Raw genomic sequence first — 13183 nt, forward strand, 5'->3', positions numbered from 1 at the left:
TGTTTTACTTTGGATTTGGTCCTCTTAAGAAATAGATGATCGAAGTAAATATAGAGCAAAGTTACGTCAATTCCGATGCTTGATTATGAAATCTCCGACAGTAGTTGAACGTAGCATCCGCAGACTCTATAAAGCCGGACGGTGACGCCACCAGGTCAGTCTAGCCCACACTCGGAAGCCTGTCGCAATGAACTTGTACTGTTGGGGGGAAAGCGCCAGTGGTCAGTTCGGTCCACGGACAGCGCTTAGTCCGGTTTCATGGACTGTCCCTCGGACTGTAACCGACATCAGCTGTGGGGATCGACACACTTTATTTCTCACCGAGGACGGATGCGTTTTATCCTGCGGATACAACTCAGATGGACAACTTGGACGGAAAAAGAATAATAATAAAAAAAAGAGAACACCAGGTAACGATCATGAATGTGTTTTCTACTTAAGAATGGATGCTGAAATTATCAGCTTTTACTGAAAAGCTGATAAGTTGGAATTTTTTACGACACATTGCAATTATGAAATATGAAAATAAATTGAAAAATATCCATATAATATTTCTATTTATTGTTGAAGCACAAAACCAATGTCCAGTTTAGATAAGGTATCGGTTTGTTAGAAGCCCTGGCTCTCCAGCTACCTCATTATTCGGACTAGAGACCCGATTAAGTTTCAGTTTCGTTTCGTTCTCTTCAGCTGAAGCAACGAAAGTTAACCGGGCGGCAGGTGAATCCTGTTTTCCATAATACTCATGCATTTATTGCTGTTGTAATACAGTTCCTGACAAACATTTATTTCACTTATATTTGAAAAAAAATCCAAAACCTCAAAAAAATATTACATTATTAAAAAGCTGAGCCTTTGCACCAGAATTTGCTTTTTCGCTAACATCTCATAACTGATGTCATAGTTTACATAATTTTTTTTTTCTTATTTTATTTTTTTATGTAACAGACTTTCAGCCAGGAAAGGATTTACAACATTGTCACTAAAATGAAAGTTTTGAATACTTTTTCCATTGCAGGTTGTGTGGAGGGGCTTGGTCACATAGTGCAGGTAGCTTGTGGTCAGGACCACAGTCTGGCTGTGAGTGCATGTGGACGCGTGTTCTCCTGGGGTGCAGCAGAAAGTGGACAGCTAGGCACTGATCAGATGAGCAGCAGACCCAGGCAGGATCTTACTGTGTGCAATATCTGACTGGATCCTTCTGATTTTGATAACTTGCATCTCCTTGATGTGCAGTCAGGTGCCCATCCCGTTGCCGGTACCTGTGATCCAGGTGGCCTGTGGAAAATCCCATTCTGTGGCCCTAACTAAAGGTGTAACATGCATTTCTGGATAAAGTCCTCAACTTTACATGGAAATTTAGTTTGACAAGTGCAGTGTTGAAGTGACGTATCACAACATTATGAGCTTCACACTTTCATGGAATTTAAACATTGTTTAGGAGCCAAATCATCAGGTCCAATCTCTGCAGATTGTGTCATGCCTGTGTCTAAAATAATATAATTACAATAACATCTACAGTGATATGGGGTTCTTTTTGAGATTCCAATAACTTCCTCCTCCAGGAGGTGATGTGCTGTCATGGGGATCCAACTTTTTCGGTCAGCTGGGTCTTGGGAAAGGCATTCAGTCACAGCCACGGCCTGCTTTGATTTATCATCTTACCGGTGTGGCTGTAAGCCAGGTTTCAGCAGGAGCGACCCATACAATGGTCCTTACACTCCCGGGCCTGGTGTACTGCTGCGGAGCCAATCAATCTGGTCAGCTTGGGCTTAACAGGGTGGATGAAAAAGGTACCGATACAAGACTTTTGACTCAGTTATGCAAGAGTTGGTTAAAACACGTCTGTATCCAATTGAACCGGTCAATAAGTTCAACTCATTCTGATTTGTTAAACATTTCTTGTCATGTCAACAGGGAATTTCAATGTCTGCATGGTCCCTGCCCTCAGGCCTCTGGGTGTGACTTTCATAAGCTGCGGGGAGGCACACACTGCCGTGTTAACGATGGTACATCCTTCTGCACTACTTTCAGTAAAACTCAGGCACCATCGCATCTTTCAGAGCATTGCTGGGGTTTTTCAGAATGGCGAGGTTTTCACCTTTGGAGAGGGCCGCCATGGACAGCTGGGACACAATTTCACAGCCGATGAACTAAGTCCCAGGCTGGTGGAACATGTTGGCAGACCGGCATCCCAGATATCCTGCGGCAGGTGAGAGGATAAAGGATACAATCAGACTGTGAAGAGAAAGAATATCCACTACTTCAAATCAAAGTATTTGTGGTGAAGTTTAACTTTCAGGCTTGTGTTGAGGTTTCATTCGATTTTTTTATTTGCATTGTGCCCTTCAGGAATCACACCCTGGTACTGGATTCCTCCGGGCAGCTCTGGGCTTTTGGCAGCGGGGACAGAGGTCAGATTGGGACCGGACAACGAGATAATATTCTGACTCCGACCCTGGTGAATCTTCCGTGGACAAGAGACAGAGCAGCAACACCCACAGGTTTGTTTTTCCTGGGTGTGGAGTGAACATACATTTATACCTGACAGGCTCAAACTCTCTTCAGCCTTCCTCCAAGGTGGACTTTTCTGGGTGCCGTAAAGGAAAAAAAGAGAAACATAGATCATAAAAGGTCCTCATTTAGGGGAATGTTAGTGGGGTGAGAAGTCTAAATTGGTTCTGGTTTTATTTGTTTATTTGCAGGTTGGAAAATATCGGCTGGTTGGAACACAAACTTTGCTTATGTATCAACTGTCCAGGTAACAGGAAGCAACCTCATAAGACAGATGTAATGTGGATGTGTTCACGATCTAAAACAGAGGCTAAACAAACTAATCAATGCTGTATCTCCAATGAATGTTGTGTCTGCAGAGTCCATTGCGAGGACGGATAAGTGGGCGGCTGAGTGAGACTCAACTGCAGTCGTGGCTGATGATGACAACCTGCAACACAGAGGCTGAGATGTAATCAACTCACATGTTCTGATGGAAACGAAATCATCTCACCGCTACAACAGTGTTTCTTTTCTTTTTAAACAGAGAAATACAGTCAATGTTTTCGACAAGTTCAAGTCTTGTTTCGAGTTTTACCAAGTCTGGGTAAGTCCTTCTACTTTTAAATCTTTTTTTTCATGTTATATAAGGCCAGTCAACCTGGTGTAGTGTCATATGGGCGCATGTTGCTACAAAAGAGTGAAAAAGAATTATTCTTGGTTTTGTCACATTGTTTTGGTTTCAGTGGACCTTTAGAACCTGGGGCCTTGACTGTGGACCTGGAGGCAGCTGAGCGAGCTTTGGATCAGCTCTTGGCAATACCCTGGATCAAAGATTCAGTTACACTATATTTTTGCTTTGTCGTTTTGACTGCTTAGTTCCTTTTGGGGTCATTGGGAGGGTGCACCCTCGGGTGAGGTGCCGGCTCATTGCAGGGCCCTATGTGAGCAATTGTGGGTTTGGTACCTACCTCGGCACCTCTCACCCTACTGCCCCTTCACACTACAAATATAATCATCATATTTATGTCACACTATTATCCTTAGCTAAATGAGGCTAAGGCAGTCAGTCATAGGTTCATTCATTTCCAAACTCCTTACATTCATTGCAGGTGAACCTTGACCTTCTGATTGATACGTTGGTGTTTTCAAGAACTGCTTTGAACTCACCTGATGTCCTTCTGATCCTGCTGACGTGTCCTCTTCTCCAAGAGGAAGCAAGCATTATGAATCATGTCCTGAGACTTGCTTTGGTCATCTCAGATCTGAAGAAAACCTGTCTGAATGCACTGGGTGAACACACTCTTCTTTCTTCCTTACACACATTTGAGACTAGTACTGTATCTGTGATCATGTGTTGAGTGAGGCTTTCTGGTTCAAGTCCCAGCTGCAGACCAAAAATTGGAAGGTTGGAGATGTATGTTTACATTTAGACGTACATCAAACGCGCGCACACGCACACACACACACACACACACACAGCCAACTAACTTTCTTGATGCTTTATACTTTTTTTCTTCAGAAACCTCTTGGTCCTCCTTGACGCCCTCCATGCTGCTGAAGCACATCTTAGTGTTCAAGAACGCTCTGGCCTTCATGCTGAGAAATGGTGTCGTAGAAAACTACAACCCGGAAGTGAAATACCTGCTGGAGACCCTGAAGCTGTTGTACAAAGTCAGCATTATGTGTCTCTTGCATTTATTACAAGTTTTTCCTAATTTTGTGGGGACATTTTGCTCTGATAAGATTTTCCTGTTTTAGGAATCGATAGAAGAAATTGACCCATGGAAACTCTTAGGTTATATTTCTCAAAAGAATCCTAGTTTTATGCAAAGTACATCACTAAATCTGCATTCCTTCAGTTGAAGGGCATCTCCATACTGATGGTCGATAACCGACCCTGAGTTTACAGCAAATGGTTATTATTTCCTAAACTCTGCAGCTTTACTCCCTCAGACCAAACCATTAACCAAAGCCTATCAACCCTAGTTTTTTATTCTTTTGTAAGTAGTTTATCTTTCTTTTTCATTCATTTAATCTTTTACAGGCAAACAAAGCTGGAAGGTCCTACAAGCTCCCTCTGAGCACATTTTATGTTGAGGAAATCACTCATCACATAAATCCATTGCAAGATCTTCTACAGTGGGAGGAGATACTTTCTAAAAAGGAGGTAAAACTCTTCGGTTTGATTGTATGTTCGCTGTGTTTGAGATGATATATCCTATTGTAGGCTCATCACATCTGATTAAAAAAATTTATTTATTTTGTTCAAGGAACACATCGACAACCCAGTAGTTTACTGTCGCTACCCATTCCTGTTAACTTTGGAATACAGAGCAGCGCTCTTCATCTTTTCTGCAATGAAAACGAAGGTAATCAGAATTTGTGCTGATTCCATTGAAAGTTGCATGAAAGAGGCTACATAATGAGCGTAGGTGAGAGCAGGTTCTTCAGATGGTGCCTGCTGCATTGTGGAGAGCTGACTTCAACATTTATGCTTCCACCTTCTCCAAAAGACTCTGAGCTTCCCAAGTTATTAAGTTTTTATCAACATCAATGACAATGAATTTTTCTTCTTCTCTAGACTTTTCATTTTATCACCACCAATAATTAAAAGATTACGTGTACATCTGGTACTCCCCTATTATGACTTTATTTCAGATCTATTGTGTGAAATTCACAATGACAAAAAAAATAAAATAAAATACAGTCACTGTTTAATCCCTCTGGATGTAACTGTAATTATTTTGTAATTACAGAGAGAACATCATTTTAGGTATGAACTACTGTTACGCCACCAATACTTCAGGGAGCATTTTGCTGACTTTCCCCCAGCACCAGTCTTTATGTTGAGTCTGAGACGAAATCATCTGGTTAAGGATACCTTCACACAGCTGAGTACAGTTGAACACAGTGCCTTCAGGAAACAGCTCTTGGTAAACACACATGTAACACACTTACAACCTGCATTTGCCTAAATGAGAAAATGTTAGGTAGCCCTCTACAAATATATTTCTACCTGAGATTCATACATTTTTCTCATCCCTGCACAGGTCTTTCATAAAACCCTTGGTATAATCAAAGGTTGTCAAACTTACAAGCTAAATTAAATTGTCATGTTGTCTGTGGGGCAGCTATAACATTTGCTGAGCCCATATTTGGTCCAGAGACTTGAGTTATTTATTGATTTAATAGAAGTCATGCTGTTGCTGCTTATGGGCACAATGTTTCTGATTATTTCTAGTAAAAAATCCCTTTTGTCTCCTCCTGTAGGTGCAGTTTGTCGACAACAGGAAGGTGATGAAGGTCAACATAAGCGACTTCTTTCTCTATGTGTTTGAGGAACTGATTGATCCCAAATCTGACCTGTTCATGTACAATGACAACAAAACTCTGGCTTGGTTCCCCCCGAAGGTGAATGTACTTGATGACCCCCACTTTAACTCCTTTATTGCTAAGTCTAAACCTGCTGGCCTGATGTTCTCATTCAAATGTGTCCATAGCCAAAAGTTGAAGACAAGATTTACTTCCTGTTTGGTGTCCTGTGTGGACTGGCTCTGTTCAACCAAAACATGGTCTACCTGCCTTTCCCCCTGGTTCTGTTCAAGAAGATTGTGCGAGTCAAACCATCACTGGATGACCTAATAGAGTTTGACCCTGTTCGGGGAGAGTACGTTTTGGAAATATACTGCAGAATGATAATTTAGCTGAACACTTCAGAGTCTTTCTGGCAAATGAGTTGCTCTCATGTTGATATAGTCACTTTCAGATTAGAGTTATGTCAGACTGAGCCATATTTTCACTGTCTGCAGGTCTTTGCGATGCATGCTAGAAGACTACAGTCCTGAGGAAGTGGAAAGTCTGCAGGCTACTTTTAGAGTATTTACTTGACAGACTTAGTTACACGTTCCATTTGTGTGTTCACTAGACTAATGTGGTGATTCTACTTGTTACAGGACACCTGGGGTGGTGAAACAGTTGAGCTAGATCCAAGTGAAAGTGGCAAAGCTGTGACAGCATCAAACAGGTGTCCATACATATATAAATACACACACACACACATATATATATGTGTGCATATCACACACACACATATATATGTGTGTGTGTGTGTGTGATATGCACAATCATAACCTGCATGAGGTCTTAGGGATGTTCACACATACAGGATTTACTGGTAGGTCCACCCAGTTTAAATTTGAGTCCTGGTGTGGGTGTTTCAGTGAGAACCCAACAGTAACTTTGCAGGGCACTAAAATGGTAACTTTGTAAGATGCTTCCTTTACTTTCTTAAATTTCAACAACATTTATCAGATTTATATAAGAATACAGAATGCATCATGTTAAACTTCATTTAACATTCTGTTGGGAAACCCGGAGCCTGACCCCAGACCAAGCAAATGGTGTGGAAAAAACTCCCTTTTAACAGGAATAAACCTCAAGAAGGACCAGGCTCAGTCAAAATCTGCTCAGCACATGCATACAGATGTCTTTCCATAGTTGTGTCACATGCCTACATTTCTGAAATCTACCAAGTAATTCTCAATTTTCTTTAATAGAAAACAGTTTGTAGCAGCATTAGTCGACCACGCCTTCAACAAATCAGTGAAGAGAGTATATGAGGAGTTTCAGAGGGGTTTCTTCAAGGTGTGCGACATGAACGTGGTGGATTTCTTCCAGCCGGAGCAGCTGCAGACTGTGATGGTGGGCCAAGAAAACTATGACTGGGAAGTGTTCAAGCAGGTATGCTGGCACGAGTGTTTTAAATTAATAATGATGGAGAGACTCAACATGGGGTTATACTCTCAGGTCCCAGTCCATTTTTAATTTTGGCTTTTTTTTTTTTTTAAACAGAACACTGTTTATGAAAAAGAGTACCATGCCACGCATCCAACCATTGTGATCTTCTGGGATGTGTTTGCCAAACTATCAGCTGAGGAAAAGAAGAAATTCCTTTGTACGTATCTTTGTGTATTGTCACCCTAATGCACCTAATCAATCCCATCCACTTTCCCAGGGACTCCCTGTTGTTACCAATCGTTCTCCCCCGTCTCCAGTGTTTCTCACCGGCTCTGACCGTGTGCCCTTCCGTGGTATGAAGAGCATTAAGATGACTGTTGCTGTCCTGCCCAACGCCACAGACATCGCCCTGCCTGAGTCCCTCACATGTCATTTTCTGTTGTTGCTGCCCATCTATCAGGGGCCCCCGGTGGACAGGATCATGCACACCAGACTTCTCCAGGCCATTAATAACAAGAGCGGGCTTGGAAAGAACAATGAAAGTGTGCAATAGTGAAGGCTGAAGAAGATTCTTTAAATGGCTTTGGCTTGTTTTTACTCTACAATCCTAGTTTCGAGTAATTGATATAATCTTTATAATCTCTTTACTTATAAACAACAACAAAACCCAGAAGCATTGTATCAGCGATTCTGAGCAAAATCATGACTGTTCACTTTCAGGAGATCTTCCCTTTCAAACAGCAACATTTCTCATGAGAGTACAGTGAACATATCCTCTGACTGTGGTCCAGAAACATGAACCTACCCATTACCCAACCAATCAGAGGGCAGAAGAAGCTGACACTTTTAAATTCTCAGTTTTCTTAACTGCACCCAATATTAGCAAATATATTATCACTTCACTCATGTGTGGAAAGAGTAAATGCTGACAGTGCAAAAGGTTTTAGCCTTATTAAAAGATAAGCAGTGATAATTGTTTGATGTAAATATCTTTAGCATTATAAAATGTGTGTTGATCATTTACCATCAAAATAAAATGTTTTTATCCTAGAAATGACTAACTCACAACGTAAACTGTTTGGAAGGCTAACAATCAGTTTCAAAATCTGTGTCATGTTCTATAGAACAGCAGTTTTAAAGGAGATCAGTTCTCATTTTTCTTGACTTATTAGCTACATTTGACACAAAATATTCAACCATCACCACATTTTCCCTGCCTGCGCATCACTGAGCAGAATGGCAAGGTCGGCTTTTGGCTTCTCCCCGGCTGTCTCCAATGGGGTTCCCCAAAGATCGGTGCTGGGGCTTCTGCTCTTTGCTATACACAGGACCTCACTGGGGCCAATCATCCACTCACATGGTTTTTCAAACAAGTGCAATTCAGATGACACCAAGTTGTAGCTGCCGTTTCTCCCTCATGAGCCTTCAGTCTCTGACGAGATCTCAAACTGTCTCTCACACATCCGCATGGAAGCAGGACCACCACCTCCAACTTAGCCTTGGTAAAACAGAGCTCCCGGTTTTCTCAGCCAAGTGATTCAAAATGATGAATCCTGCTTAATCTTTTCTTGGTGAAGCTCCTTCAGGTGGTCCAGAATGTGGTGATGCATCTGGTCTTCAACCAACCCACGTAGACCCACGTCACCCAACGGCTGAGCTCCACTGGCTACCTGGAGCTGCCCACATTCAGTTCAAGGCCCTTCTGCTGACCTACAGAGTAGCAGCTGGATCTGCTCCTCTTACTTGAACCGTCTTGTTGGAGTCCACCTAACCCCTCATCTGCTGTGTTCCACACATGAGCATCATCTGGCATGGATATCCAGACTGTTTTCCTACCTTGTTTCCCGATAAAAGAACGACCTCCAAAACTATCAGAGCACAAGCAACCCTATCAAACTTCCCATTGAGATGCTTTACACAAACGCATCTACACCTTAAAGTGATTCAATATCTGAGTTCTCTCAAAGGTCAGTTTTGAGTGTTCTGACCAGTTCGTGTGACCACTTAATTCCATCCCACCTGCATTTTGAAAAGCAGAAATTAAGGTGGAAAAAATAGCTGAGACCATGAGCCATCATGAGGTCTCTGTCTAAACTTACGTTTTTTTTTTTATTCAAGAGTAATCAGGCAGCAACATTAAAAAAAAAAAAAATACACAAAATGAAGGTGAAAATGTTCCCACACATATTTCTTTTGCTGCTCACTGGCAGGAGTGAAAAATGTGAGTGCTCAGCGTTCAGATTTGATTTTCAGTTCATCTTTCTCAGTAAACTGGATGGGTTCCTGTGCTTTCTTTCTGTTGGCTCGAACATAATCTTCGCTTTGAAATATCCGACAGCTGCAATAACACTTCTGCTGTAACACAAATTTAAATATGTCGTCAGAAATAGACAAGTAACTTAAAGCCATTGTTGCTACAAATTTTTGACATTAAAGGAGACAAAAGGCAACATATCAGGGTGTTGCTATGACATAAGAGGCAGTGGCGTCGGATTAGAGTGAATTTGTGTAGTTCTGCCATTAGCTGATCAAAATGCTGACTTCTTTCATGCCTTATGCTTTTTCTTGAGTGTTCATAAAAGGGTACGTATGGCCTTAAGATAGCCAAGTTCATGTTCTACCCAGTTTGTGTTCCAGCTTTTATCTGATGAGATGGTAGGTGAGCCAGAACATAAAGACAGGCTGTGCTGCTGCTATAGACATGGTGAGATACATCCTCAGCTGGTTCCTGGTTGCTCTCACTAACTTGCCCTCTGCTGCTGCTTCAGATAACAACTTCAGGCGTAGAGTGCGAATCTGTAAAACGTGCCAACAAAACAGTCATGTGATACAGCGATTGTAACTTGCAAAACAAAAACTATTTTGTGCATATTTCCATCTGCAATGCTCTCTACAATGATCACTAATAAATCTCACGAAGCAGCTGTTACTCACCATAAAGACAAAGATGGCAGCACAACACCAAAGAAGACAAAGATAGTACGCTAGTCTCCCAAACAACAGACCAGCTACAACTCCGATAATCATCCTAGAAAGATAGAGATAGAACAATCAGGCACAGTTTAACAATATTGGATCAAACTAGAGAAAAATGAGTAAATGTGTTTCAAAACAAAGTAGAACATAAAATAGAGGGTGGAGAGGGAAATAAAACACAAACTTATAACATACCCAACGTATTTATACCCTGAAAAGGCCAATAGATCTATTGTGGTGAGATCTGTGTTTATGGCCACGAGGTAAAGCGACAGTAGGACCGCCAGGACTTCCATGATCAGCCACACGAGTGCTGAGCTAGCTTGAACCCCCAGCAGTTCTGGAGAAAACCTGGAGGGGGCAGCACATAGTTCAGATTCTACATATACTGTACCTAGATGCCGTAGAGTTCTATATAATCTCAATATATATGAGACTGCAGCTGTTGTGGATCATCAGTGGGAGACAAGATTGAACTCCTCTTATAAAAATGTGCCTTTTTGGTACATAATGTAATAATTCAAGTTCAGTAAATCAATAAAGACATTTGAGAAAAAATGTAAAACACTAAAATCCAACCAGAATTCGCACATTAGCAATAGTTTGAAAAACTGCCTGTTTGTTGATGTAGAATAAACAAACAAGTCACATACTTTTTCACACACTTGATATTACATTGGTTTAATGTCAAGCAAGGCTTTTGTAAAGTTTACCTATTCTGAGTTCCAAGCGCCAGTCCAGCCACTAAGATGTATGTGATGAAGGCCATGACAGGAATGTAGAGATCAGGAGCATTCACGTCAAAGCGAGGAGCCACAGGGGTGTCCTGCTGGAAGTTCACCTCCCAGTTCTGCAGTTCAACACATAATCACACCCACACACTTTGAAGTCAAATTACATTTCTGTAAAAAAATCTCTAAAAAAAATCTTGATGTTACAGAACTCACAATGCTGACATATATTTTAGTATATCTTCCAAAAGCTAAATATTGTACAGAGAACAGTTGAAAAAGGGACAAAGAAAAATATTTTCCTGTGCCAGGAATAAGACTTACCTCATGCATGTAGGGGAAAACTACAAGGCTCAGCTTCTTTCCCACATAAAGTGTATCAACAGCAAAATAGTACTTCAGCTTGGAAATTGGGATGAATCTATCGAGCTTAAAGAAGAATACACCCCACTCATTATTTGAGTCTCCATAGACACCTATTTGTGAATTGGTCTTACATTTTTGTCCACCATTTCTCTTCCCTGTGTTGCCAGTGAGCTGCCATACGCCATGGCCAAGTTGGACATTGGGTCTGAGAGGATGGACTGACCTGGAAATCCTGACATCTGTGGCCCCGCCTGATTTTTGCTATCAAGGTGACAGTTACAAACTGAAAAAACTGGTGAATAAACTGCAAAAGACAAAGCTTACACTTGTAATTTGCGTCTTTCATGTAAAAAAAAGTTTAATCACTAATGGGATCAACTTTAGGAGAATGCAAACCCTCCCCAGCAGGACCTACCCCATATATGATCCAGCCACTGCCCCACTCGTATCTTCAAACAGCTCACTGCCATCCGGCCTATCCAGGGGGGGATTCCTAAGGCGCAGGTTTGGTTCTAAATTTTTAAAAAAAGAGAAGATTGGTTCAAGATGTGTCCTAGATGGGGAGATCTGACAGATGCTAGTCACCTAAAGAGGCCAAAACAAACAAACAAACAAACAAACAAACATTTGAAACATCTTTCAAACTGAATGAGAGCTCTGATAATTGTGAGAAATTTGTTGATCATCAATGATCTTCAGCTTGCTGCACATTTTAGTAAGTGAAGGAGGGATCCTAGGAATCTCTAGGATCCTGTGAGCATGCATCACCAAGTGAAAGTAAGCACTGGTGACCCTCATAAAAATAGTTTATTAAAATAGACCATAGACCAAATATGAGTGGAAAACTATCCTGAATACACTTTATGACAATAAGCCAAGGAAACCCTCTCCGCACAACATCATCGCACAAAATCCACATGAACAGAAGTGACAACATCAGTTCCACAGCAGACACAGCTTCAAAATAACTATGCTGGTTGCCTGGCAACCTACAGAAAACTGGCATATTATACATAATAGACAAGACACAGCACAGCTCCGAAAAGGAATAAAGCTGGCTAAAGCTAAGTTATGTGACTTCTTCTATATTATATGTTAAAAATGCAATAAGGGTTGACGCCACTTTGTCTGATTGTGATGATTACGATTATTTTAACCTCACAGTTTCGAGTTTCGGGTAAAAAGTTACAGTTTTTTTCTTGTATCCGGATTTCTGATTTTCATTTTGACATCGATTTCATTTATCCCTACGTTGATGGTTGAGTTCAATTCAATTCACGTCCTAACTCTATAAACTAAATCCAAATGTCCTCTAAGACAACGCATTTTATAGGTTAACATCAACCTCGTAATGAAAAAGAAGATCAAAATGCTTTACATATCCCCGTTAGAGCTGTGACTGCATGAAACCCGTTAGCCAGGCTAGCTTATTAGGTTGGACGCCTGTATTACCAAGAAGCACTGGCGACCTGATTGGTGTTGTTATATAAATCAGTGGCCAACAGTCATCAACTTGTATTGTTTGTTTAGTAGTTTTACTTGAATTTTTGCTGCCATCAAACAATAACAGTAGTTTTGGTTTTGAAGCCCCAGCCGTCTAAAAACAGTTACTACACCATAGACGTTGTTTAGCGAGCTAGCAAGTTTATAACTGAAGCACAATTTTATAGATAAAACATCTCAACTTACGCTGTCTGAACGCGCTCTGAGTTGCAGTAGAATCCATTGTAACTGACTAAATGGCTGCAACAGCCGTCAGAAAAATACACCCTGGTAATTATGGAACAATATCGGGAAGTTAGTCAATCATAACATTTACACGGAAGTAAACGAATCCATTCTTCTTCGTTTATGAAAACATTTCCGGCACACTCGAC

The 13183-nt window shown here is 41.1% G+C and overlaps 2 protein-coding genes across 7 annotated transcripts; one reads left to right on the forward strand and one right to left on the reverse strand.

The window, feature by feature from the left end:
• The first annotated feature begins 130 nt into the window (after nt 1-130).
• Nucleotides 131-8307, forward strand: LOC101066533 (probable E3 ubiquitin-protein ligase HERC6). 2 transcript variants are annotated; one of them, XM_011618146.2, is made up of 23 exons: nt 131-410; nt 1019-1163; nt 1237-1313; nt 1566-1793; nt 1918-2009; nt 2085-2212; nt 2353-2504; nt 2706-2761; nt 2874-2965; nt 3041-3100; nt 3240-3333; nt 3606-3786; nt 4016-4167; nt 4541-4663; nt 4767-4865; nt 5253-5429; nt 5767-5913; nt 5997-6163; nt 6306-6372; nt 6450-6520; nt 7053-7236; nt 7348-7450; nt 7551-8307. In XM_011618146.2, the coding sequence occupies exons 1-23, from the start codon at nt 188-190 to the stop codon at nt 7784-7786; spliced, it is 3054 nt and encodes a 1017-aa protein (XP_011616448.2). In that variant the 5' UTR covers nt 131-187; the 3' UTR covers nt 7787-8307. The 2 variants fall into 2 exon arrangements, with proteins under 2 accessions (XP_011616448.2, XP_011616449.2); XM_011618147.2 differs by having other exon boundaries at nt 132-410; nt 5767-5907.
• A 1004-nt stretch (nt 8308-9311) lies between these two features.
• Nucleotides 9312-13170, reverse strand: yif1b (Yip1 interacting factor homolog B (S. cerevisiae)). 5 transcript variants are annotated; one of them, XM_029844408.1, is made up of 9 exons: nt 12996-13170; nt 11722-11818; nt 11438-11567; nt 11265-11369; nt 10923-11059; nt 10405-10560; nt 10168-10261; nt 9855-10029; nt 9312-9585 (listed from the first exon to the last, which is right to left on the reverse strand). In XM_029844408.1, the coding sequence occupies exons 1-8, from the start codon at nt 13030-13032 to the stop codon at nt 9874-9876; spliced, it is 912 nt and encodes a 303-aa protein (XP_029700268.1). In that variant the 5' UTR covers nt 13033-13170; the 3' UTR covers nt 9312-9585; nt 9855-9873. The 5 variants fall into 5 exon arrangements, with proteins under 5 accessions (XP_029700268.1, XP_029700267.1, XP_003977114.2 ...); XM_029844407.1 differs by having other exon boundaries at nt 9312-9588; XM_003977065.3 differs by having other exon boundaries at nt 9312-10029.
• Nucleotides 13171-13183: the final 13 nt, after the last annotated feature.

This window comes from Takifugu rubripes, chromosome 11 (genome assembly GCF_901000725.2).
Source record: "Takifugu rubripes chromosome 11, fTakRub1.2, whole genome shotgun sequence".
NCBI lineage: Eukaryota > Metazoa > Chordata > Actinopteri > Tetraodontiformes > Tetraodontidae > Takifugu > Takifugu rubripes.

Coding starts and splice junctions, on each gene's coding strand:
- yif1b (XM_029844408.1), bottom strand. CDS start 13,032: ATGGATTCTACTGCAACTCAGAGCGCGTTCAGACAGC. Junction 10,561..10,922: donor GCGCTTGGAACTCAGAATAG/GTAAACTTTACA, acceptor TGCCCCCTCCAG/GTTTTCTCCAGAACTGCTGG. Junction 10,262..10,404: donor TCAGGGTATAAATACGTTGG/GTATGTTATAAG, acceptor CTATCTTTCTAG/GATGATTATCGGAGTTGTAG.
- LOC101066533 (XM_011618146.2), top strand. CDS start 188: ATGAACTTGTACTGTTGGGGGGAAAGCGCCAGTGGTCAGTTCGGTCCA. Junction 1,314..1,565: donor TTCTGTGGCCCTAACTAAAG/GTGTAACATGCA, acceptor TTCCTCCTCCAG/GAGGTGATGTGCTGTCATGG. Junction 6,373..6,449: donor GTCTGCAGGCTACTTTTAGA/GTATTTACTTGA, acceptor TACTTGTTACAG/GACACCTGGGGTGGTGAAAC.